The 27,503-nt window shown below is 35.8% G+C and overlaps 1 protein-coding gene across 1 annotated transcript in view; it reads left to right on the top strand.

Annotated features, from left to right (window-relative positions):
• Positions 1-27,503, top strand: part of LOC100880598 (uncharacterized) — an 84,774-nt gene that overhangs the window by 53,800 nt on the left and 3,471 nt on the right. The window contains exons 2-5 of the mRNA XM_003702232.3: positions 20,577-20,709; positions 23,760-23,859; positions 23,927-24,060; positions 25,809-26,954. Coding sequence (XP_003702280.2) covers positions 20,630-20,709; positions 23,760-23,859; positions 23,927-24,060; positions 25,809-26,954 — 1,460 coding nt within the window. The 5' untranslated portion in view covers positions 20,577-20,629. The remainder of the gene's footprint in view (positions 1-20,576; positions 20,710-23,759; positions 23,860-23,926; positions 24,061-25,808; positions 26,955-27,503) is intronic.

The raw sequence follows: 27,503 nt of genomic DNA on the forward strand, positions 1-27,503 counted from the left end.
AATGTTTGAACTTGAACTTGGTTAACTTGGTGAACGAGATCAAATTTTATTAGATAAGTTGTGATTGGAGATCATATGTGTGTGAGTGATATAGTACTTAAACACATATGTATGTGTGACGTAGTATTTAAACACATGTATGTGTAACATGGTACTTAAACACATATGTACATGTATGTGACATAGTGCTTAAACACATATGTATGTGTAACATATTACTTAAACACATATGCACGTGTAACATATTACTTAAACACATATGTACATGTATGTAACATAGTGCTTAAACACATATGTATATGTATGTAACATATTACTTAAACACATATGTATGTGTAACATATTACTTAAACACATATGTATGTGTAACATATTACTTAAACACATATGCACGTGTAATATATTACTTAAACACATATGCATATGTAACATATTACTTAAACACATATGCACGTGTAACATATTACTTAAACACATATGCACATGTAACATATTACTTAAACACATATGTATGTGTAACATACTACTTAAACACATATGCATATGTAACATATTACTTAAACACATATGTATTTATAACACAGTACTTACAATACTATACATACACATATAACATTCTACATATTATTCATAATATAAACAGTGGTTTTCCCTCCATATAAAAATATTTTTGTTAGACCAGTGAAAAAAGTCTTAACATTTTCATCTGTATTATTTTACGACGAACTCTCCCAGCAAAACTCCGAGTTATTATTCCATGGAAACCTGAGTTTTTATTCCATGACTCTATAAACTTTCAGCAAAAATACTGTAATAAAATGAAAGAAGATACGTGACATTTCTAGAAAGAAATCTGTAAAAGTTCAGAAAGATACGTACATAACAAATTTTTAATTTCGCGTCAGTCAAAGTGAACGAGATGGTAGACTAGTAATGAAGTCGCGATTTATTTTCCTGTCAGAGAAATCCTCTTTCTCCTGAGAAATCTACTTGCTCGGTGTGAAATAATTCCAATAAAAACTGATGTAGTTTCGATCTCAATTGTTCGAGATCGAAAGTTTAAGATGTGAGGTGAAGAAATGTGAGGTTAGGAACGTCCGCCATTTTGACATTTAAATTGAATATCTCTCAGAATAGATATTGCATGATAATTTTAAAATAAAATTGTTTAAAAAATAGTATCATATTATTCTAAAATTAAAGTGGTGAGAAAATAGTTTTTATAATATTAAATATATTATTGTATTTATTACAGAAATAAATAAGAAATGATTACACAGGAAAAAGACCTATAATACCAAAATATTAATAGCAGTTCTGACAATGATTTTTGTGGACGAATCATTTTTGCTATAAATTATTTTGCTTTAAATCCAATCCCTTAATAAATTCATACTGAGGAGTAGTAGTAAAAATTCATGTCTGAGATTGAGTTTTCAAGAAAGATTTCGATTATTCATGATCCTTTACCGACAATTTTACTGCAGCAATGTCAAAATTTATGAGGCACTGCACTGCGGTTTGAATCAATGAAAGATAATTGAATTTTCTGAAACCAGTCGAATATTCGTCAAAGTATAAATTTTTCAATTCTTCTTTCGAAGACCCTTTTCAAATTCGTTCTCAAGTTTTGACTACAGCTTGATTTCAGATGGTTATACTTTGACAAGTTTTAGTAAATGACAAAATATAAAAATTATCCTATTCATGAAATATATGTATGTTCAAAAAAATTCTACATATCAATGAAATATATATTAAAGAAAATTCTACAATTGATACGTGTTCATGAAGAGTAATTTTGTATAAATCTAACGTGTCTCAATATTCCTAAATAGTTTTAATATCAAGCGTACAGTGTTACGGTAAAACAAAATGGCCGCCAAGAGAAATTACATTCCGCTGAAAGAACATTTCGCAACGGAGATTTGCTCTTTGACTCCAGGCCATTTACCTCGCTGTCTTTCGTTTCGGTATAATAATTCGTGTTCTGTGTTCGCCAATAATGGCAAGTTTGTAGAACGCCGCCACGAGAGTTAATATCCTGTGCGGTGCCAAGATTCGATAAACCTCAGTCATGGAACAATTACATTGGTCCACTTTGGGATTCGCAGTAACTTAGTAATTAGCGGAGCTTCTGTGCACGTGCATACACTTAATTTATTATTTGGTTTCGCGTTATTGCGGTTTAATAACATGCGCGATGTTTAACGCTTACATAGGCGTGGTCCATAAACGGTATCGAAAGAAGAGTTGGAGAGGATATTCTGTCGTTGATTAAATTTGTACTTAATTGATAGATGTGACGGCCAAAGATACGTGAACTGAGGGTTGTACGTTGATTTATTTCACTCGTATTTCTTCTTTGCTTCTTGTAAGACAAGTTTTCTTTTTAATTTAATAAGTTTGAGGTCTTATGAGGTTTCGTGCTGGCGATTTTCTGGAGATTTGACAATTTAGAAATTTAGAATGTGGACAATTTAGAAATTTAGTTTGACCATCCATTAGGAAGTTTATGGAGAACTTAGAAAATATTTTCAAGGATTTAAGATATGAAGTACTTATAGCTCCAAATTTCTGAACTCCCAAATTCCCAAATTTCTCAAGGTTGCAATCTCTCAAATTTCCAATCTCTCAAAGTGCCAATCACTCAAATTTCCAATTTCTCAAAGTGCCAATCACTCAAATTTCCAAACTCTCAAGGTTCCAATCTCTCAAGGTTCCAAACTCTCAAGGTTCCAATCTCTCAAATTCCCAAACTCTCAAGGTTCCAATCTCTCAAATTTCCAATCTCTCAAATTTCCAATCTCTCAAATTTCCAATCTCTCAAATTTCCAAACTCTCAAATTTCTAAACTCTCAAGGTTCCAATCTCCCAAATTTCCAATCTCTCAAATTTCCAAACTCTCAAATTTCCAATCTCTCAAATTTCCAATCTCTCAAATTTCCAATCTCTCAAATTTCCAATCTCTCAAATTTCCAATCTCTCAAATTTCAAATCTCTCAAATTTCCAAACTCTCAAGGTTCCAATCTCCCAAATTTCCAATCTCTCAAATTTCCAAACTCTCAAGGTTCCAATCTCTCAAATTTCCAAACTCTCAAATTTCCAATCTCTCAAATTTCCAAACTCTCAAATGTCCAATCTCTCAAGTTTCCAATCTCTCAAATGTCCAATCTCTCAAACTTCCAATCTCTCAAATTCCCAAACTCTCAAATCCCCAATTTCTCAACCCTCCTAATTCTCAACCCCCCAAATTCCCAAACCCCCCTTAAAAAATTCCCAAATTCCCTATTCACGCTCACAAACTCCCCCATCCTCCTGCATCCTACACATCCTACACTTCAACCACACCCATTTCCCCAAACCACTTCTACCTTCCAACTTTATATCACAATCGTACTAATTAATTCCGTTTACAATCCTCTTTCCCAACCAAGAAAATTATGACGACCATCGCGTCCGCATAATTCATTGTAGTTTTTCCCGTAAACAAATATCTAGCATCGCACAAAGGCACAGAGAGGCACAAATTGCTTTCAGGAGGATTGGAAGAGGAAACATGAAAGTGACAGTGGCGAAAAGACTGAGAAATTGAGGCAGTGGCTCTAGGGGATTTCATCCACAAGTTCATGAAGAATGTAACGAGGATCTGTTCCAGGAAACGGGACTCGTTTGGCATATTGTCATCGTACGTTTCGTCGAATACGTAACGAGCAAGAAAATAGAATCTTGTTTCGCGAGGAAATCTTGCATGATTCGAGCAAGATTGTTTCGGACATTTTTATACGAAGTTGTCTATAAATCTTATGAGATACTAGTTTCAGTTTTATGTTTAACCCCTTGCCTTACAATTTATTTGACTGATCAATCAAAACTAACTACTCATAGTTATAATATTAAAACAAACAAAGAAAATGTTTGGGGCATTTTTTATTAAGCGATCCTTGACTATACAAATTGTTGGACCTAAATTTCGAGGTGAAGAGTATTCAAAATTTTGGACAAGGTTATGTCACATTTGAGCTGTGAGTGTGACGAGTGAGACTCGAAAAAATGTGGCAAGGTTAACTTGATAACTTTGTGTAGGAAGATTAGTTTTTAAGTTAGAAGACTAGAAATTTGTTATTTTATGATGATTTTGGAGTCTAGTTCATGAATTTACGATTTGGATTCTACACTATTATAGATAACATAACCTCAAACGTTAAAAACGTCCTCTTCCATAAAGAACCCTGCGCACCCAGTGAAAAGAGAATCATGAACTTGAGAAACGACTTACCGATAGACAATCCAATTTCTTGTGACATCTAAAAAACAAAGTTTGTTGTTCCTCGTTGGTGAGGTCGCAGCTGACATTCCTCGAATTCTTTTCTTCCGTCTCCGCGTGTCGCCATCCGAGGCTACTAGCTATTTTTCTCAGCTCCGACAAAAGATTCGTCGTGTGTAGCTAACGAAAATACCGATACGCGTTGTTAAAAGTACACCCAAGCTTCTCGTGCGCAATCCTGACTCTTTCGGCTGCAAATAGCATGACACGTTACTAGCGAAATGTGAAGCATGACAATCTGTAACATACTAATGCTAAACCAGCTACCATCGAATTTGTATTTAAAATTTTACCTTCTGTAATGTTGGTGGAATAAGAATGAAATGTAGACATTTTAAACTTGTCTGAAGCTATCAAAAATGATGCTGAACATGATTATTGTTGTCAGACCACTGTCAAAATTTACACAACAAAATTAGAGTACCTTCACGAATCTTCCCCCAAAATTTCAAGCAAAAAGACGCAAAACTGTGACCTGTCAAGTAGTACAAGCAGACAAATGGACAGACGCACAAAATGTAGATCAAGTTGTCCCAAGAGCCTCACAACCTTCGACAAAAACATAGTTCGTACTTTGTCCAGGCAATGTACGTTCCTGATTTATTAGCCAAATTAGCAACACAAATGATAGTTGCACAAAACATTAATTGGTTGCAAGCACATTCATCTGGTTGCAAACACATTTATCAGGTTGCAAGCACATTGATCTGGTTGCAAACACATTCATTTGGTTGCTAGCACGTTGGTCAGATTCTAGGCACGTTGGTCAGGTTGCAAGTGTATCATGTTTGGAGAACGATGATTAGGTTGCAAGGGCATTGATGAAGTTTCGAGCGCATTGATTAGGTTGCAAGGGCAATGATGAGGTTGCAAGGACATTGATGAGGTCGCACGGGTGTTGATTAGGTTGCGAGCATATGGAGATTGAAAATTGGGGAAGATGGAGAATTGGAAATTTAGGAATTGGGAAATGTGGGTGTTGGGGAATGTGAGAGTTGGGGAATGTGGGAATTGGGGAATGTGGGAATTGGGAAATGTGGGAATTGGAGAATGTGAGAATTGGGGAATGTGGGAATTGGGGAATGTGGGAGTTGGGGAATGTGGGAATTGGAGAATGTGGGAATTGGGAACTGTGGGAATTGGGGAACGTGTGAGTTGGGGAATATGGGAATTGGAAAATGTAGGAATTGGGGAAGGTGGGAGTTAGGGAATGTGGGAATTTGGAAATTGGAAAATTTGAAACTGTGGGAATTGGGAAATGTGGGAGTTGGGGAAAGTGAGAATTGGGGAATATGGGAATTGGAGAATGTGGGAATTGGAGAATGTGGGAATTGGAGAATGTGGGAATTGGGGAATTGCGGGAATTGGGGAATATGGGAATTGGAGAATGTGGGAATTGGAGAATGTGGGAATTGGGGAATTGCGGGAATTGGAGAATGTGGGAATTGGAGAATGTGGGAATTGGGGAATATAGGAATTGGAAATGTGGGAATTTGGAAAATTGGAAAATTCGAAATTTGAGAATTGGGAAATTTGGAAAAATTGAAATTCGAAAATTGGGAATGTGAAAAATTGGAAATTTGGTAATTGTACAAAACTAGTAATTGTGAATCCAAAGCATAACAATACTTGCGTAATCCATCAACTTGACACCTCCATCTCTCCCCCCAAAACTTCTTACAACAACTCCCCATTGCACCCCCATGTTCCCGTAAATATTCCCAAACCCATGATCACACATGTACACAAAATGTCCTCCTTAGATTCCCCAATTTCTGTCCCCTCCGTACTTTCTTATTTACGATAGAAAAAGAAGTCGCACACTTGCGCCCGTTACGCAGCTGCGGTTGATGCTCTCAAGAGATATTTTCTCCTCTCCATCTCTCTCTTTCCCTCCATTACAAACAAACAAAAAGCAAAAGCACATTAAAGCACACGTACACACGTGCAGAGTACCTTGACACGCATAGGACAGAAGATGAAGCAATGGCGGGAAAAGAGAGGACTCGCTTCTTCTCGCTCTCTTCACCTTCCTGTTCCTCCGCGTCTGCCTCTTCCTTTCTTCTTTGTATTTCCCACGGCGTCTCCTCTTCTCTCGCACAATTTCCTCCCTCTTTTGCGAGGCTGTCTGTGTTCATCCCCGCGAGGAGGAAAAGGACGGAGGAAGGAAGCTCGCGAAGGAGGGTGAGCAGAGAATGCAGCAGTCTTGGCATTCCACGCGCTCCTAAGCCATATTAAATCCATCTAACGGGTGACCCACTAACGACCGCATGATACTTTCCTAAGTCTCGATTCTGACACTTTATGCTCACAGATATTTTTCCTATTGACAGCTACATTGGAATTACTAGTTTTCAATTTATTGGTTGAAAAGTTTAATCAATTTTTGAAGTTGTTTGTATACTGACTACTTAACCTACAATTTTATGGACAGTTGCATTCATAATTTTATGGATAGTTGCATTCACAGCTAGCTAATTATTTTTACAACGTTAAGACAAGCGAAGAAAGTTAAAATTTAAGTACATTATTTGATCAGCGATGTTTGGAAATTGGGGAAGTTGGGGATTTGGGAATGTGGGAGTTGGGGAATGTGGGAATTGGGGAATGTAGGAATTAGGGAATGTGGGAATTGAGGAATGTGGGAATTAGGAAATTTGGGAATTGGGGGATGTGGGAATTGGGGAATGTGGGAATTAGGGAATGTGGGAATTGGGGAATGTGGAAATTAGGAAATGTGGGAATTGGGAAATATGGGATTCGGGGAATGTGGGAGTTGGGGAATGTGGGAATTAGGGAATGTGGGAATTGGGGAATGTGGGAATTGGGAAATGTGGGATTCGGGGAATGTGGGAATTAGGAAATTTGGGAATTGGGAAATGTGGGAATTGGGAAATGTGGGAATTGGGAAATGTGGGAATTGGGGAATGTGAGAATTGCGAAATGTGGGAATTGGGAAATGTGGGAATTGGGAAATGTGGGAATTGGGGAATGTGGGAGTCGAGGAATGTGGGAGTTGGGAAATGTAGGAAATTTGGGATTTGGGAATTTGGAAAATTTGAAAATTGTAGAAAACTAGAAATTGTGAATCCAAAACATAACAACACAATGATCCATCAAGTTGACTTCCTCCAAAGCTTCCCGCAAGAGAATTATTGCTCCAAGTTGAGACCACCTGTATGTTGCAAGTTTTTAAAACAAAATTCCACATTAAAGAGTCAGAAAGAGATAATTCATGGAGCGTTTGCTTAACTCAATAATTAAAGCAGACAAAGAAAAAAAAGATGATCTGTCGTACAATCCGATGAGAATATATTTCTCCCTACAGCAAACAACCGTTCCTTAGCGACTCGAAACGACGTAGACAGGAAGTTTGCCGGAGTTTATTCATCGCTATCCAAATAAAATGCTTAAAAAGAAGAACAAAGAAAAAGAAAAATAGAATGGGAGACACGAACGAACGATTTATCTCAAGAGAGCCATTAAAGTAGATCACTTGATCGAGAAAAGTTTCCGAGAGGCGAGTCAAGATCAGAATCACCGATAGACTGTCAGCCCGCACATTATTTCTCGTTCGCCTTGTAGATTACTATGGGGATTCATAGCTACTGTTACTGGGGGCTGACATATAGTGCCAATCAACCAAACTATATTACACAGAGGACCATCGCGTAAATGGGAATTAGGGGAATTAATATTAATCCGACGAAACAAATTAGTACTATTAGGTAAATGATATCATTTCTAATTGATGGATTACACTGATATACTGGTCATGTATATGTTAAGTGTGAAATGATTTCTTATAGTTAGTATCAAATTAAACAGTGATTACATGATACTGTATATGACACTGTATATGACACATGCACCTTAAGTATACTCGTGTGTCATTAGAGATCTCTTTACATTTACATGTGTGTATGACATATATGTGTTATGTGTGTATATTTATGATACATGTGTCATATACAGACCAAATATTGAGAGTAACCACTGTTTAATTTGATAATGACAAATTTTGTCAAAATAAAAAATCTCTCTACATTCACATATGTGTATGACACATGTGTACTATTTGTATACTGTTACATATGTGTCATATACACATCAAATATTGAAAGAAACCACTGTTTAATTTGATATTGACAAACTTTATCAAAATAAAACATCCCTTTACATTTACATGTGTGTGACACATGTGTGTTATGTATATATTGGAGCACATGTATATTATGTGTGTACTAGAACACATGTATCATATACACACCAACTATTGAGAGTAACTACTGTTTAATTTGATATTGACAAACTTTATCAAAATAAAACATCCCTTTACATTTACATGTGTGTGACACATGTGTGTTATGTATATATTGGAGCACATGTGTATTATGTGTATACTAGAACACATGTGTCATATACACACCAACTATTGAGAGTAACTACTGTTTAATTTGATATTGACAAACTTTATCAAAATAAAAAATCTCTCAACATTTACATGTGTGTGACACATGTGTGTTATGTATATATTGGAGCACATGTGTATTATGTGTGTACTAGAACACATGTGTCATATACACACCAACTATTGAGAGTAACTACTGTCTAATTTGAGATTGACAAACTTTATCAAAATCAAACATCTCTTTACATTTACATGTGTGTGACACATGTGTGTTATGTATATATTGGAGCACATGTGTATTATGTGTATACTAGGACACATGTGTCATATACACACCAACTATTGAGAGCAACCACTGTTTAATAGGAACTTGTCTAACCACAATATCTGTTGGAAAAAAAGGTTAGGCTAGGTTAGGTTAGGCTAGTAGATCTACCTCTTATCAACCGCACCACATTTATTTATAACAAAAATTTGTTTTATACTTCATCTTTTGAACAACACTATTTTTTTAATGTCACATGAACTTGTAAACACTGCGTCTTCAAAATCAGTTCTTCTACCATTAAAATCTTGTGAAAAAAGGGTCTTGTAACCTCATATCTGAAAGCGTGCGTTCACAGGTAATGCGAGAAGCACTCGTCTATAATTAAAATTAGTTGTCAAGCCGTAATTGCGCCGGTAATGTTAAAGTTACCTCGAGAATGGTTTAGGCATACCGGCGTTCAGGCATTGATAGAGAACCCTGTTGTATGTACCAGCGAGATTGAAGTGTATATATCATGCGCAGAGAATATGCTATTTCCAGGATCTGACACCCTTCCACGTTCACCTTTGACTACATATGTACCAATACGAAGTTCCTAACAAGCAACGAGTAATTCCTCTAATTAGATGATAACATCAAACACGCGTCTCTGTCTGGGAATACGACAAAGAAATCACAGAAGAATCTTCGCATCTGACATGTCACAAAACTCGGTGTTTATTTCAGACATTTAACTTCACGTAGATTTCATATTTTAAATGGGTCATTAACCCTAAAATAATTTCTCAACATTCGGATACAGTTTCAAAGTCCGAATAGTTTTACGATTATTCTTGCATTTGTTGTTCTCATTCGTTCATAATTCACAACTCCTAGAAATAAGTGTCATGGCGGGTCCAGGAGAAGATTAATTGATTAATTAGATTAATTAGATTAATTAGATTAAGTTAAGAAAGCAAGTTCAGAAGATGAATTGTAAGAGAGACTGAAAGAATGACATTCTTCAGATGTGACAGTCTGTTGTATAAGATCTCTAAGTATAGTTGTATCGAAGTTAAAAAGAAACTTTTTACATTTCTCAATCTATAAATTCGTATTGAAATAAGCAGTGTATCCCAAATATATCACAAGAAATCATCCCTGTCTGCAATAACAAATACAGAAGTCCAAACGTTAATGCAACTAAAACGAGGTGTAACTTTACACCTCGCCAACGCGAAACCAAAAGTAGCTGGTCCGATTAACCGGATGGATTTCGGCTTAGAATGAGGGTGTCGTTAATCGGAATCCGTGCAGAAATTTAGGGCTTCGAGCTAGCAGCGGTGCTCCGGATTTTGGGAAACTTTAAAAACTCGTACAATCGCCTGGGTTACAAAGATATACCGAACAAGGGGCGCACACAGGTGCATCGGTACACAGACACGGAAGAAAGAGAGAGAGAGAATTTCGGTGTTTGGCAGCAAACGTTAGAAACTCGAGGGGAGAGCTTGTGGAGCGCAATGCGCCATCTGGCAGCTGCCCAGAATTTCCACTCCTCTTTCGCTCCGACTATCTCTTTCTCACCCAATACTGACGCACCCACCTTCATTTTTCCCCCACCCTCGTTACATGCAAAAAAGGGTGGAAGGAAGAGCGAAGAAAGAAAGACCGATGGCAAGGGAGGAAAGGGATATTCTCTTAAAGACAAAGACAAGAAAATGAAACACGTAGACGGCGTATACACGTTTAGTATAGTTTCTTTCTCTTTCCAGTCTATTTTATGTTTTGTTCCACCCCAGAGAGTATTCCTCTCTCCTTTGTTCTCTTTCTGTTCCGCCTTCTCCCTTCTTACGACAGCAGTCTTAGTTCTATGGGTCGAAAGAGAGCGATAACATTCTACCGTTGTCTGAGACCTCCTTCGCAGAGCCCTTGGATTTCACGGCGTGTTTTCTTTGCATTTTAATCAACCCCCGGCTATGCGCACACATTTTGGTCAGCTGAAACCGGTGACACCCATGGTTTCGTTCTATTTCATGGTTCTGCTTCCGTACGTATTATATGCATTGTCGAATACGTTCATGCAGGGACGACTGTCTGGATCTACTTGGAACAGCGAGGTTTGGGATTTTTATGTTTAGGTGGGAATGTGGAGATAGGGTTTGGGGAGTTTGGATGCTTGGGAAGTTGGGGATTTGGGAATTTGGGAATTTAGGAATTTGGGAATGTGGGAGTTAGAGAATGTGGGAGATGGGGAATGTGGGAATTGGGGAATGTGGGAGTTGGGGAATGTGGGAATTGAGGAATGTGGGAATTGAGGAATGTGGGAATTGGGGAATGTGGGAATTGGGGAATGTGGGAATTGGGGAATGTGGGAATTGGGGAATGTGGGAGTCGGGAAACTTGGGAATTGGGAATGTGGGAATTGGGAAATGTGGGAATTGGGGAATGTGGGAATTGGGGAATGTGGGAATTGGGGAATATGGGAGTCGAGAAATTTAGGAATTGGGAATGTGGGAATTAGGAAATGTGGGAATTGGGAAATGTGGGAATTGGGAAATGTGGGAATTGGGAAATGTGGGAATTGGGGAATGTGGGAATTGGGGAATGTGGGAATTGGGGAATGTGGGAATTGGGGAATATGGGAGTCGAGAAATTTAGGAATTGGGAATGTGGGAATTAGGAAATGTGGGAATTGGGAAATTTGGGAAATTTGGGAAATTTGGAAATTTGGAAATTTGGGAAATTTGGGAAATTTGGAAATTTGGGAAATTTGGAAATTTGGGAAATTTGGGAAATTTGGAAATTTGGGAAATTTGGAAATTTGGGAAATTTGGAAATTTGGGAAATTTGGAAATTTGGGAAATTTGGAAATTTGGAAATTTTTAGATTTGGGAAATTGGGAAATTTGGGAATTTGGCAATTTGGAAATTTGAGAACTTGGGAATTGGGGAATTTGGGAATTTGGGAATTTGAAGATTTGGAAATTTAGTAAAAATTCAGTATACTAATTTCTTCACCCACTGTTTACTCTCAATTCTTCCCACACTTCTCTTCACAGCATCCCAGACGTTTCCAAAGTCTGAACAGAATAAAAATTAGTTTATTACCAAGGTTTTCCAAAAGGAGCAGTGATCTCATAGCCGTCGCACCATCGACTTCTATGAATATGCATCGCAGACACTACGAAACCGCCGCCTCTTGTTTTCTCACGTCTTTCTTCTAAGTCTCTTTGCTTCTTTCCAACGTCGCAAAGAATACATTTGCAATATCGTTTGCGCACAGAATATTCATAATTCCGTCCCTCGAGTACAGCTTGTCTAGTTCGTGATTCTAAACATGCATCCAAGTGATAAACAAAACCTCCCGACGGCTGTAAACATCCATAAAAATAGTCCCTTCTTTCATCAAATTATAAAATGCATTATTTTGCCGTCCAATATAAATTTTGATGCTCCTCATTTAAATGAAACTCGGATAATCGGGATTCCTGCGCAAATTGGAATTTTTAATTTCACCTTCATAATTGATATATTAAATATGCACTCGAGAGGTTAAGTTCGTTTAAAAGGACTGTGAATTTTATGACGTTTTATCGAATTATTTTTAATCAATTTTTTAAATGCATTGTGAGATAGATGGGGTTAGAGTTTACGAATTATCTAATTTTCAAGTTTTAAAATTTATGTATCTTCAGATTCCTATATTTTCAAATTTTCAAATCTCACAGATTTACAAATTCCCAAATTCCTAAATCTCCAAATTTTCAAATTCCCTAATTCACAAATCTCCAAATACTTGTATCAATTCCCCATAAAAAGCAACACAAGTGTCTGCCCATCCAAACCCACCCTAAAATGGATATGACGTTCCTCTGACCAAAAATACTAGTCTCTCACAATAATTCTCAAACCACCTCAAACATCGTAACCCCTCATAAACTCCTAATAAACTCAAACCGGTCATTTGCCCTGATTCGTTCAGCCTTACATAAACTAATATAACAAAGAAGCTGTAAAAGGTAACACGACTGTCTGTAGAGAATCCAGACTAAGATGGGTGTGACGTATACGAGAAACACTTGTATTAAACAATGATTAGCATACCGAGAAGAAGCTCGTCTGCACCGGTAATCGAGTGGTCTCGATCGATCGGGTCGTCGGTCCCGTCTGTCGGTATACGCGGCTGCAGGAGTGCTGCAGGTTCGTTGCACTTTCGGCCGCATTCGTAAAACTGCATATGCCACTGCACCATCGGATCTCCCGTCCGCTTTACAAAGCAGTCGCGATAATTGAATTTTCTTCTTAATCGATTCGATCGCCACCGTGTAATAATATCCACCGGTTTTGCAAGCGTTAAGCCCCTTGCTTTATGATATCTCCAGTAATTGAATTTGTTGGCGCTGACCGTTCACTGGCGCGATCTTCGAACCGAATGGAGGAGAGGTAATATGGCACTCTCTTTATTATGGAGATAGTTGGTTGTTAAATTTTGATTGTAGGAGGAGACTTGATGACGAGAGGTTATTGTATTTGGCGGGGGGTTTTGATTGCAAGAGGGAGTGGAATAATAGTAAGGTTGGGTTGGGTTAGATTGAAGGAATTTGAAAATTTGGGAATTTGGGAATTTGAAGATTTGGGGATGTAGAAATTTGGAAATTTGGGAATTGGGGAATGTGGGAATTGGAGAATGTGGGAATTGGGGAATGTGGGAATTGGGAGATGTGGGAATTGGTAAATGTGGGAATTGGGGAATGTGGGAATTGGGGAATGTGGGAATTGGGGAATGTGGGAATTGGGGAATGTGGGAATTGGGGAATGTGGGAATTGGGGAATGTGGGAATTGGGGAACGTGGGAATTGGGGAACGTGGGAATTGGGAGATGTGGGAATTGGTAAATGTGGGAATTGGGGAATGTGGGAATTGGGGAATGTGGGAATTGGGGAATGTGGGAATTGGGAAATGTGGGAATTGGGAAATGTGGGAATTAGGGAATGTGGGACTTGGGAAATTTGGGAATTTGGAAATTTGGAAATTTGGGAAGTTGGAAATTTAGAAATTTGGAAATTTGGAAATTTGAGAACTTGGAAATTTAGAAATTTGGAAATTTGGAAGTTTGGAAATTTGGGAACTTGGAAATTTATAAATTTGAAAATTTGGAAATTTGGGAACATGGAAATTTGGAAATTTGGAAATTCGAAAAATTGTTAATATTAGAAATTTGAAATAATAAATTCCAACCCCATCTAACAACACAAACCATTCCAGAAATTGATTCTAAGCTCCGCCTGTACATATATGTACATAAAATTATGCATTCACATATTAGGTACGATATAACCTTGTTAAAATACATATGAACTGTATCTTAATAATCTTCGAGTTTAACGATAAATTGCGGTTAAAGCTGTTATTCATATTTATGAGTATATGAAGGTATTTATCGAACTACCTAGCAAGTGTCTTATCAAAATTCGTTGCGGCGAATGGCGGCCTGAATAATATACCGAGGCGGTCATGGCCGTGGAATATTGATAAGAATATTTTAACGAAGCAAATTATAATTTCTTGACTCAGTAAAGACTGCAATTTATCGGTTTCGTTTTACATTAATATATTGATGCGTTTTGAGATATCTGATATGTGAAATATAAAGATATTTCGTTTGAAATGTAGAGAAGATATTTTAAACGATATGTAAAATATTTAGTGAATTATAAATGAGGAAATATTTATAAATTTTGTTGTGATATTATGGTTTGTTATGTTTGGATGCAGTTTGTTAATTAACGTATCAAATGACATAACTTGTCGTTTGATGAACAATTATTATGTCATGAATGATTATTGAGCACAAATAGAACGTTAAATATGAAACGCGTCAGTCAAGGTAGACAGGATGGAACTGAAGCAAATATAATTTTATAATAATTCAGTTAAATTTATTTGTAATTCGCGTCTGCTAGTTAGTCAATTCCTTAGTACCAATATTTACACATTTATGAATTTGGTGTAAATTTGTGTTATGGATTTGAAAATCTAGCTTTCATAAATTTAAGAATTAGAAAATCTGAAAAATTAAGTTTTTGTAAATTTAATAATTAGAAATTCTAAAAATGTAAATTTCCATAAATCTAAAAATTTGAATACACACAATGTATATCTCTAAAAATTCAATAATTAAAAAATTTAATCTCAAAAAAAAATATTGTCAAAATCTGACTGTCGAAAAAAATATCAATTCTGACAAAAACAAACGACTTTTGCTTAAAAAATTTTGTCGAGTCGTTAAAAGGAACGGAGATATTTCGTCCAAAAGTGTGTCACATTGTAATAATAAAAGTAGGAATAATTATGTTAAAGACTGATGTATTTTGTATGATTACACGTGAAGTATCAGATAGCAGTAACGACTAACAAACTTTTTCCATTCTTAATTAACTGCTGGTAATTTGTATACATGTAACATCAGTTACCTTGACATAGTGACACAAACGTAAGCAGAGGCAGACCGGTCTGACCTAGTTTTGATATCCTCTACTTACTGGTCCTTATTCCGCCGTTTCTCGTGTGTTGCCCTGGCATTCTGGATTCTCAAAAGATACAATACGCTTTTGCGCGTTTACAACAATAGAGATGCACGCTATTTATAGCGTGGGAACACAGCTTCACGGATAATACGATTCTTTCAATAATTAAATAATTGCAGTGAAGAATATATCAACTCTCTGTAGGTACTTCTGTAAACACACGTGTCAAAGCATTTTTCTTAAGTTCATTTGTTCAGTTATTATTTATGTTGTTTATTTTACTGTATTTAAATATAAACTATATAAATGTACTATACGTACTATGCAACTACATACATACTATACGTGTGATGTAAATATACATACATGTTCATGTAAAAGCAATTTGAACAAATTCTTCATGTCGAAGTTATTTTAAATGAAGATTAGTTGATGTGTCTTTTTAATATAATATTAACAAACTACTAACTAAAATACAATGCTAAGAAGATCGTGAAAAAAGTCATATTTGATGAGTAACATATGTAGACATCACATGTGTGGTCATATCATTTTAATGCAATTCTGACAAACTACTAACTGAAGAGCATTAGTAATAAACTACTAACTAGAAAAGAGTGCTAACAGACTACTAACTAAAATACAATAGTAGCGGAACCAAGAAAAAAGTCATACTTGACGAGTAACATATGGAGACATCACATGTGTGGTCATATTATTTTAATGCAATTCTGACAAACTACTAACTGAAGAGCATTAGTAATGAACTACTAACTAGAAAAGAGTGCTAACAGACTACTAACTAAAATACAATAGTAGCGGAACCAAGGAAAAAGTCATACTTGACGAGTAACATATGGAGACATCACATATGTGGTCATATCATTTTAATGCAATTCTGACAAAATACTAATTGAAGTGCATCGGCAATAAACTACTAACTAGAAAAGAGTGCTAACAGACTGCTAACTAAAATAGAATAGTAGCAAGACCAAGAAAAAAGTCATATTTGACGAGTAACATATGGAGACATCACATATGTGATCATATCACTTTAATGCAATTCTGACAAACTACTAATTGAAGTGCATCGGCAATAAACTACTAACTAGAAAAGAGTGCTAACAGACTGCTAACTAAAATAGAATAGTAACAAGACCAAGAAAAAAGTGATACTTGACGAGTAACATATGGAGACATCACATATGTGGTCATATCCTTTAATGCAATTCTGATAAACTACTAACTGAAGTGCATCAGTAACAAACTACTAACTAGAAAACAGTGCTAACAGACTACTAACTAAAATACAATACCAACAAGACCACGAAAAAAATAATATATTAACGAATAATATATGAACACATATGTGTCCTATCTTTCCAACACAACACTAACTACTAACTAAAATACCACAAACTAACTAATGTGCTAACAAACTAAAGTGCTAACACATCCAAAATACAAACAAACAATTAACAAAAATACAATACAAATTCAATAAGAAATATTTGAACAGCAAGATCGATAAATCTTTGGAGGCTCGATTGAATGTACATCCCTAAAGTAACTTCGTGACCCTTTTTTTCCTTGGTCTCGTCAAGAGAGCGAAAAAGAGACTAGCCTCTGAATGAATGTACTCGAGAATCAGAGAATCCCTTTCTCTTTTTCCTACAGCCGCGGGCTGAAATCTTACACGCCACTAATTGCTACCATTGTCTCTGATGGGAAAGAGCGAAGTACCGCTACCAACCTGCAACCACCTCTACATTTCTCGCTAAATCTTATCCTACTCGTCCATCTGTGCCTCTTCTCTCTGCCAAAAAATCTCGGTTACTTGCTTGCAACAGGAATATCCCGGTTTAATCGAAAAACACTGCATTCAATTATTTCGGGCCTCTGATTTTACGTGGAGGTTCGGGTTCCATTTTGTTCTGGTTAGGTTAGGTTCTGGCGATTGAGTGTGGACGTTCGGTGTCTACGGATTTATTTATTTATGAGCGATTTTGAAATTATTTTGGAGGATGTAGTCTGTTCATTAATAGATTCATGAATAAATTTATTTATATTCAATTTCATGGAATAAGGAACAAAGGAAATTGTGGTAACAATAGATAAAAATAAAAATTGATATTCTTCGATCATCCTGCATACTAATAAAATATATACATTTTACTGGAACATGATATGTACAAAATTTTACAAATGTATCACTGGCAAATATTTAACCACAAATATTAAAAATAAATTAAACTACCACTGAAAACAGCAAACGAATGTTTAATAAACTTGTTGCATTTCATAAATGTCTGATGGAATTTTTACTGAATAAAAGATACCCTCAGAAGATAAATTAAATTTCCAGAATATTTATATGTTTACCTATTTATTGCAAGCTTTATTATGTAGTTTCAACAGTCTATTAAATATGTAAAAAACGAAAGTATATTTCTTAAGGTAACAGACACGATTTTGCACATTCAACAAGAAAATAATGGCGGTACCGTTAAATATTACTCCTACATTCTGAAGTCTTAAGCTTCCCACAAAGGCGTATTTCATTTTCGTGAATTAATACACAGGACATTTCATCTTTTAAATACAATGGCAATGCTAAGAATGGTGTACACGACTGAAATATCATTAAGCTACCTGTAGAAGTAATAAGAAACGTCACAAGAACCTTTCTCTTTCACTAGTACCACTTGTTTTTCTGTACTTTCTTTTTAACGTGGTACAACTATTGTTCTTTACTTTTTCATTTCGCGTTTTTCTTTAACAGGGGTTCTATGGTCGGGCCCTTCATTCATCATCTACTGCCATTTTAACGTTGCACAATATACACGGTTTTAATTTAAGTATTTGGAAAGTTGGGGATCTGAAGTGGTTTGGAGTCTAGAGATTTTAGAGTGAAACTTTCAAGTATTTAGGATTTCGAGATTTGGGGATTTGGGGAATGGAAATTTGAGGATTTGAGGAATTTTGGAAATTTTGGGAATTTGGGGATTTTGGGGAATTTGGGGTGTTTTAGGAATTTTAGGAATTTTAGGAATTTTGGGAATTTTGGGAATGGGGGGAGTTTGGAGAATTTTGGGAATTTTAGGAAAGGGGGAAGTTTAGAGAATTTTGGGAATGGGGGGAATTTTGGAAATTTTGGGAATTTGAGAAATTTGGGGGATTTGGGGAATTTTAGAAATTTTGAGAATTTGAGAAATTTTGGTAATTTGAGGAACTTGAAGAATTTTAGAAACTCTAGGGATTTTAGGAATTCAGGAAATTTGGTAAATATTAGAAATATTAGGAATTTGAGAAATTTTGTAAATTTTGCGAATTTTTGGAATTTTGTAAATTTTGTGAATTTTAGGAATTGAAGGAATTTGAAGAATTTTAGGAAAAATTAAGAAAATTAAAAATATTAGAAATTTGAAGAATTATAGAAATTTTAGAAACTTTGTGAATTTTACAAATTTGATAAATAATAAAAATATTAGGAATTTGAAAATTTATAAAAATTTAAAAAATGTTAAAATTTAAGGAATTTTATGAATTTGATCAATATTAAAAATATTAAGAATTTGAAGAATAATAAGAATTTTAGAAATTTTTGAATTGTAGGAATTTTAAATATGTTACATATAAACGTCCACATAATCTGTAAGTTAGACAGCATATAACTATAATACTTAAAAAGCGAATTGCTTCACCGAAGGGGTACCATCCGGATTGCTGATGTTCGTTGAATGCCCGTCGAAGTATCTGAGCAAAGTTCAGCGACTCTGCTGGCTTGGCCTATTTTTTCAGATACACGTTGGGGTGTGCTTTCTTCCCACCCTTGCTCTACGCCTAACCCTAACCGCCCCGTTGTACCTCCTCCTTTTTTTTTTTGAAAGAAGCTGAGTGCATGACTACATCTAACCTAAGCCACACGTACTTTGTGTCAAAACGTCTGAGATAAAAGTGGGAGCATTACCCTGTGCGCGGAAAATGGACGACCCTTGCGTCCATCTTTCTTAGACACTGCGTTTATCACTAAATAAAATAGATACGTGTCTTGTGTAGGAATGAAGATGAATGTAAAGGATCGCATAAAATTTATTTATTCGTTTTGGAAAAATTTGAGAAATTTAGATATTTAGGATTTTGGGAGATTTTGGGGATTTTTGGAATTTTTGGGATTTCTGGGATTTTTGAGATTTCTGGGTTTTTTGGGATTTTGGGGATTTTTGGGATTCTTGGGATTTCTGGGTTTTGGGGTTTTGGGGTTTCGGGATTTTGGGATTTTAGAATTTTGGAATTTTGAAAATTTGGGATTTTAGGATTGGGGGTTTGGGAATTTGGAAATTTGGGATTTTGGAATTTTGAAATTTTGGGGTTTAGTATTTGGGGATTTGGGGATTTTGGAATTTGGGGATATGGCACTTATGGAAATTGGGGATTTGGGAATTTGGGGATTTGAGAGATTGGTGATTTGAGAAATTGGGAATTTGAGAATTTGGGGATTTCAGAATTTTGGAAATTTGAGGATTTGGGGTTTTGGAATTTTGGGATCTTAGCAGTTTGGAAAATTGTAGATATGGCAATTATGGAATTTGGGGATTTTGGGAATTTGGAAATTCGGGGATATGACAATTATGGAATTTGGGGATTTAGAATTTTGGGATGTTGGAAATTTGGAAATTTGGAAATTTGGAGATATGGCAGTTATGGAATTTGTTGATTTGGTATTTTTATATCTGGGAATTTGAGGATTTGCAAATCATGTAACTTGAAAATTTATAAATAAAACAGTTCAAAAATTTGCTAAATTTGCAAAATATCGCAAAATATAAAAACCTAAAAAATCAGACAATTATCAAACTCACATATGACACCGCATCGCAAATCCTAAAACCTTGATAATTGATCAAAGGATGCCAACAACATAGAACGAACATGTGGACACAGTCGTCAGCTAGAATAAATATACAGCATAGGTGGCCGTAAGGATGGTTAATCCATAGGTAATGTTGGTTCTGTAACTGTAATCGGATCATGCTCTCCATGGATTTACTCCGTGTGTTTCAGGCTCGGCGGTTTGATTGGATTTGTGGTTGGGCCTGGATTTGGTATTAAGAAGGATGGGTTGGACACTCACCGGTCTTGGGGTTGCTTTGGTCATTGTCGTCGTGGCTGGCGCCGCCCTGGCTCTTTGCAGAAGGTGATTGCACCACCATTTTAACGATCCCATTCATTGCCCACTAAACTATCTCTTGATGACACCATAACTTCCTTTCTGGGTCACTCAATAAAATCATGCACGAAAAATAACCTCCTTATCGAACAGCATGTTTCGATCGAGAACTTTCTTGATGTTTCAGAGTTTTAATTAAAGAGTTTATGAAACGAAGCAAATTGAAGTGCAATACCTTCGGGGTGAAATCTCTTTGATTTTGAACGTCTTATAAACATTCTGTGCTTGATCTTTTTGTGAAATTTGTATAATGTTTGTGTAAAGGAATTTGTTACGTATTTATTAGTAGATGTAGTTTTGTGACTTTTCATTTAATAATAATTTAATAATAGTGCTTGACAACGCTTGTACTCTTAGTGAATTTGAATGAGTAAATGCAATTTAATTATAATTTAATTATAGTACTTGACAGCGAGGTTTGTAGAATGAATTAGAGAATTTGTGTGCTAATGCAGCAATTTACGAATGTACATAAATGTAATTTAATAATAACGCTTGATTTAATAGTAATTTAATAATTAGACTGTATTACGGATGTTCTGATTTGTTTGCGAATTGTGGCGGACATTTTGATTGAATCGAACGAGTATAATAAATTAAGTGTCGATTTCGGAATGGTTATTACAACTTGTGCATGTTAACTTCGCCAAGCATGAAATTTTCGCTTGATGCTTGATATGTGTAAGTAGTTTAAATCATTTGTTTATGAAACTGTATTTTGTTAAATCAAAAGAAATTATTTTAAAAAAGTATATAAATTATAGAATTTTAGGTAGGTTTGATATTTTTGAGGAATTTTTGAAGGGGTTGCACCCCTACTTTTGTACACAATCCTTTTGATCACCCCAAAATAAAAAACAAAAATTTAAAAGAAAAACCTCAATGGTTTACGAGGAAATTTTCACAATTTTTCTAAAAATTGTAAAATTTATTTCTAATCTATATACAAAGCATCCGAGTGAGTATAGTCATTAAAATTTTATTAAAAACGCGTATAAAAATTCTGTTTACTATTCTGAAGAATACAAAGTCATGTATTCTATAGGTCTAGTAAAATAAGTTGGTAAAAATCGTGTGTAAACGTAGGGATTCAAACGAGAATATTTCCTTGCCTTCGAGTTCACGTATCGCAGCATTTTCTCGTATTACATAAGAATACACTCGCGAAGACTGGTAAATGCTACACGTGCAACAGGTTAAAGGGTCATTCAGTCACCAATTGTATCAGGAACTTCTTATCTACACTTTTCTGTACATGACTTCATCCTTGTTGCGGTAAAACGAAACGCTAAACACCCCTTCGAGCTAAGAAAATGATACCACGATTCGTGGAGGTATTTGGATGCAACTTGCATCTGATTTTGAAATTCTATTTTTACCCTCTATTTTTACTATTTTTAGTATTTCTACTATTTTTAGTATTTTTACTATTTTTAGTATTTTTACTATTTTTAGTATTTCTACTATTTTTAGTATTTTTACTATTTTTACTATTTTTAATAGTTCCACTAGTTTTACTATTTTTAATAGTTCCACTAGTTTTACTAATTTTACTAGTTTTACTAGTTCTACCATTTATACTATTTCTACTATTTCTACTATTTCGACTATTTTTACTATTTTTACTATTTTTAATAGTTCCACTAGTTTTACTAATTTTATTAGTTTTACTAGTTTTACTATTTTTAATAGTTCCACTAGTTTTACTAGTTTTACTAGTTTTACTAGTTTTACTAGTTTTACTATTTTTAATATGTTTACTGTGTTTACTAATTTTACTATTTTTACTAGGTCCACTAATTATACTATTTTTACTAGGTTCAATACTTTTACTATTTTTACTATTTTACTATTTTAATATTGTATTACTATACTATTGTTCTACTGTCCTATTAAACTATTGTACCATTAATTCAACATTTTTACCACTTTTCACCAAACACCCCATTTCAGCAAATTCCTCAACATACATAGTATCCTAAAAATAATTCATTAAACAAATAATTTTAGTGATACCAATAATTACTGGCTTTCTCTTACATCAATAAATAGTAATTTATATCAATTTTTATGAACTTAAATAGACAGTTAAATAAGAAATAATCTATAACCAGTACATTTACCTCACACTTCAAGCATCTCAAATTAGAATTTATAACGCGACTTATCGAGCGTTTCCACCCAATACCATGCCATAAAATAAATATCACTCGACGTTGGCACATAAAAGTTTCAGCAAAAAGATCGTTCTAAGCCCCTTTAACAGCGGATCGGTTAACTGACTGTTAGCTAGGAATGCAGCGAAATTTTATTTTGCCTTTAACACCACGCTTACTAAAATTGATTTTCTCGCTGACCCCTTTGATGAGCGCACATCTCTATTCACTTAATAATAGCATCCCCGCGTGCTTGCGAGCGTGCTATTAGTCTCTCGTTGCTGCAACCTTTCATAAGACCAAATGCATACCTCTCCATTATTTTATCAAAAAATGTGAGCTTCAAGAGAACAGACGATTCTGTTAAGAACTATTCTATCTTCTGATAAGAATTATTTACTGCTATTAACGTAATAGTCATTTCAATTGGTACTTACTTTGAGTGCCACTTTAACATCTTGGAAGATCAATCTTCATTAAACCATCCTCCGCTATAAAATAAAATTAAAAATTATTCACATGAATTTTCTTTTGTTTAAATAAAAATGACAGACAATAATGTCATAACAGTGACTGATAGTAAAGTCGTAATATTCAAAACAGAATATTTTAGAGAGTTAGCAAGCATATCAGACCTGAACCATCAAAAACTCTCAGCCATCAAATTAATGTACCTATAAATAAAATAAGACAAACAAAATATTTTAGAGAATTAGCAGCTATATCAGACCTAAACTTCCAAAAACTTTCAGCCATCAAATTAATGTATCAGTAAATAAAATAAGAGATAAAAGAGTAATTAACAATATAATTAGAAACGACCAAATTCAACGTAATAATCGCATAAAAAAATGAACTTAGGTACTGCATCGGCTGGCAATGGAGTACCAGGAACATTTGGAACGTCTGCGAAGAATGGCGGCAAAGGCTGTCTTGGTTATGGGCACCGCGAGAAGAAAAGGTACACCAGCGATATTTCGTCGCGTATCAGTTTTATTAACACGTTTCGCAATTTTTCGCATATTTAGGTTGGTCTGGTGAAAGCACAACACCCAACAGCGCAGACAATCCCTGGATTGTGTCGACAACCTGGAAACGCTTCTCAACATCTGCTTCACAGCGACAGCGACCTCAGGCTCGATGCACAAGGAGCTTTTACCAGGTGCGAGTAAAATCAACTCTGATGTTACCTAATTCGTTGAAATTTCATTAAAGCAACGTATAGAGTTAATAAAGTGACGGAGCGACTTTAGAATTATAATGAAACTATACATTTATTAATTATGTATTTTTACAATGTTCTTATGTTCTTCTTTTTAGGGTAGGACTGTTTTAATTAAATGTGGTTTAATTGAGAGTATTATTTAATTAGTTTGTTGCTTTCTAACTCGGAGAACTGTGCGGCCATTTTGTGGAATGGCTAGGTTATTTATTAGGTTAGGTTATTTAAAGCTGAGTGTCACGATCGATATTCTTTGCCAAAATATTTAATCAAATTGTTTTATTGTTCTGAATTTTTTTTATTATTATAAATATAAAAGTCTCATCCACATATTTTATCCATCATCGTTTTCAGTGAAAACTAACACATGTCTGAGGGATAAAATTTTCACTTGTTCCGTTTGGAAATTGAGCTCGCACGTACAAAAATGACATTTGAATTAATGGTTCGATCACGATATTACGAGTTAATTTTATATCGATAACGAACAGTGTCAAAGTGTTATGCCGATATTGGCAATTTTGCGACATAGCCCCGATGGCACGACAGTAAGTTCTTTTTTGTAGAACGAGCACTCAGAATAATTGAGTAAAGCCATTAATAGCTTGACTCGAACGCAACTTACGGCGCGAGTAACGGTAGCGTTATTAAAAGCGTTACGTTTTAATGAATTATTGCTTCGAACGAATACCAACTTTTTTATATATTTTTTATTAACGCGCCATTATCGTCATTAAGGAACATTAACAATAAAATACTGAACTGTATGTGAAATTTACGGCATTTAATAACGTATCAGAAACATTTATATCTAGTTTCAACCCTCTGTAACTTATTATAAAATTAGTTAATCTTGTCACCCTAAACCTGTCACCCTATTCTTCCCATTTACTGACTAACAAAATTTCCCAAAAAATTCTGAAACCTCCAAAACCTAGTAGCGAACGTTACACAATTTTTTTCAAAATTTGTGCAAAGTGTAAAAAATGAAAAACCACAAAAATTTCAAAAAAGAAATTTAATACGAAGTAATTGCAGTGATTTGCTAGTAAATTAAGCCAAGATCTCGTTTATAGTTAGGAAAAAATTATGAGCAGTTTTTCGGTAAGCACGCGACGTCTAATTATTTAGCTAATCGATACTTAATATGTAACGCGATAGCGGATCAAACACGCCCTGCTTATATTGCTGTAAAACATGCAATTTATACTTCGTGTCGAATCGGTCGACCGATATTGAACTGTATATGCGAAATTAGGAACGAATTTACGGTTCATATGAAGCTAAATTATTAACATGGAACTGTGCGCGTACAGAGCAGTAAAGGCCACCTGTTACGAAATAATCCATGGTCTGGTTTTTAAAATACGCGATTGCACGGTGAAAAATCGCGAATTTAAAAGAAAGAACGAAGCTCTATTTTATGGGAGACATAGATTTCTCGTAATTGTAGAATTCAGAATGGGGCTGCAATATTTTTCTTAAATTAGATATATGTGACAAACGTCATAGAAAATTGTGTAACATAAATTCTACGCCTTAGAATCCTATTTTTATCTGTTCTCTGTTTAATCGATGTTATAAAAAAATCATGTTAAATTGTCTTCCAAGTACAAAATAATATAAAACTATCTTTACCATAATGTAGAACAATGTTAAATAAATAAATGAAAACAAAATGTTTGCAGATTCGAGTCCGTGGACCGAGATCTCCATCCTCCTTTGAGTGCCACAACCGGCAGTACAATACCGCCGCAGCCTTTGAGGCCAGCACCCCAACCACGACCAACGGCTCGACCAAGGCCGACTCCACTTCAGCCATCGAGTACCGTAGACTACCTAAGGATGTCAGAGGCTGGTCCGGGTCCACTAACTCCGCCACCGTCGATACAAAGACCTCAGGTTCCATCGCGATCGACCGGTCCCTCGGTATTCCTCTTCCAGAGTGAGCCTGTGAAAAGCTACAGTCTTCACAAACCGAACGAGCACGCCTTCAGATTCGACGAGAACACGAAGAACGTTCCGGAGAGTATTCAGATGACACCGTACGGGGCACAGAATCACATAGACTCGAGGCTGATGTTCGAGATGCAAGAGGAGGAGCGTCGAAAGGAAAACAGATGCAATCCCTACAGACCGTTTGATTCGGAGCCGACCAGGATCAGGTACGGCGTTCACGGTGCACCCATAGCTACCTTGGACGGCAAGGGGGACGAGGAGAACAACACGAGCTACGGCAACTATGATATCGTCCAAAGGAGCCACATCATACGGCAACATGTCCGGAATGACTCGAGAGGATCCCCGAGCAGTTTCGGCATGACGAATTCTTCGAATGCCGCCAGTCAGACCATCATGCAATCGATATACGGGCCCGAGGCACTGTCTCAGATGCTTCAAAGCACTCAGAGTCTCGGCAATGACCTCGATCACAAGAGCAACGATGTGCAGAGCATCGAGATGACTCCCTTTCGAAGTTGCAGCCTTCAGGACGACATCGACTCGTCCTACTTGTTCAGGGAGTCCCAAGGCTTGCAGAAGGTCTCGCAGTACATTCAAAGCCTGCCCGATCTTCCTATCTACGATTCGATGAACGAATTCGCTATGCACCAAGATCAAGAACGAGCGCTGTACGACGACACCATTCAGCAATCGATCAACACGATCAAGGTCAACAGCGAGTCGGCCTCCAGCCCCGTGCCGCCGCCACCCGCGCCACCCGATCCTGCTAAAAATGTGCCAAAAAAGAACGAACCAACCACCGGCGAGAGAATATTCAACGCCCTCAGATTGGTTACTTCGCAGAGTTACATCGATGCCTCCGAATTTTACAAGTATGTCACTTTCGTTATCACGTGGTTGATGGATCAAGTCTAAGGGATGAAATAGGTCGAGAATGTGAAAGGTTTTGGTATTTGAGACTTTTTGAAGAAAATTGATTTTAGAAATCTACTTTGTGTAGAGGTGAATTTGTCCTAAATTCTTCAACACCTATATTTCCAAATCATAAGACTCACAAGTCCCAAAGTTTCCAGATCCTAACATTGTCAAACTCTCAAATCCCAAAGTGTCCAAATCCTGAGATTCTCAAACGACCAAATCCCAAAACTCTCCAATCCCAAAATTCTCAAACTCTCAAATCCCAAAGTGTCCAAATTTTAAAATTCTCAAACTCTCAAATCCCAAAGTGTCCAAATTCGAAAATTCTCAAACCTCCAAATCCCAAAACTCTCCAATCCCAAAATTCTCAAACTCTCAAATCCCAAAGTGTCCAAACTCTAAAATTCTCAAACTCTCAAATCCCAAAGTGTCCAATCTCAAACCTCCAAATCCCAAAACTCTCCAATCCCAAAATTCTCAAACTCTCAAATCCCAAAGTGTCC

The sequence above is a fragment of the Megachile rotundata genome, chromosome 12 (genome assembly GCF_050947335.1).
Source record: "Megachile rotundata isolate GNS110a chromosome 12, iyMegRotu1, whole genome shotgun sequence".
Classification (NCBI taxonomy): domain Eukaryota; kingdom Metazoa; phylum Arthropoda; class Insecta; order Hymenoptera; family Megachilidae; genus Megachile; species Megachile rotundata.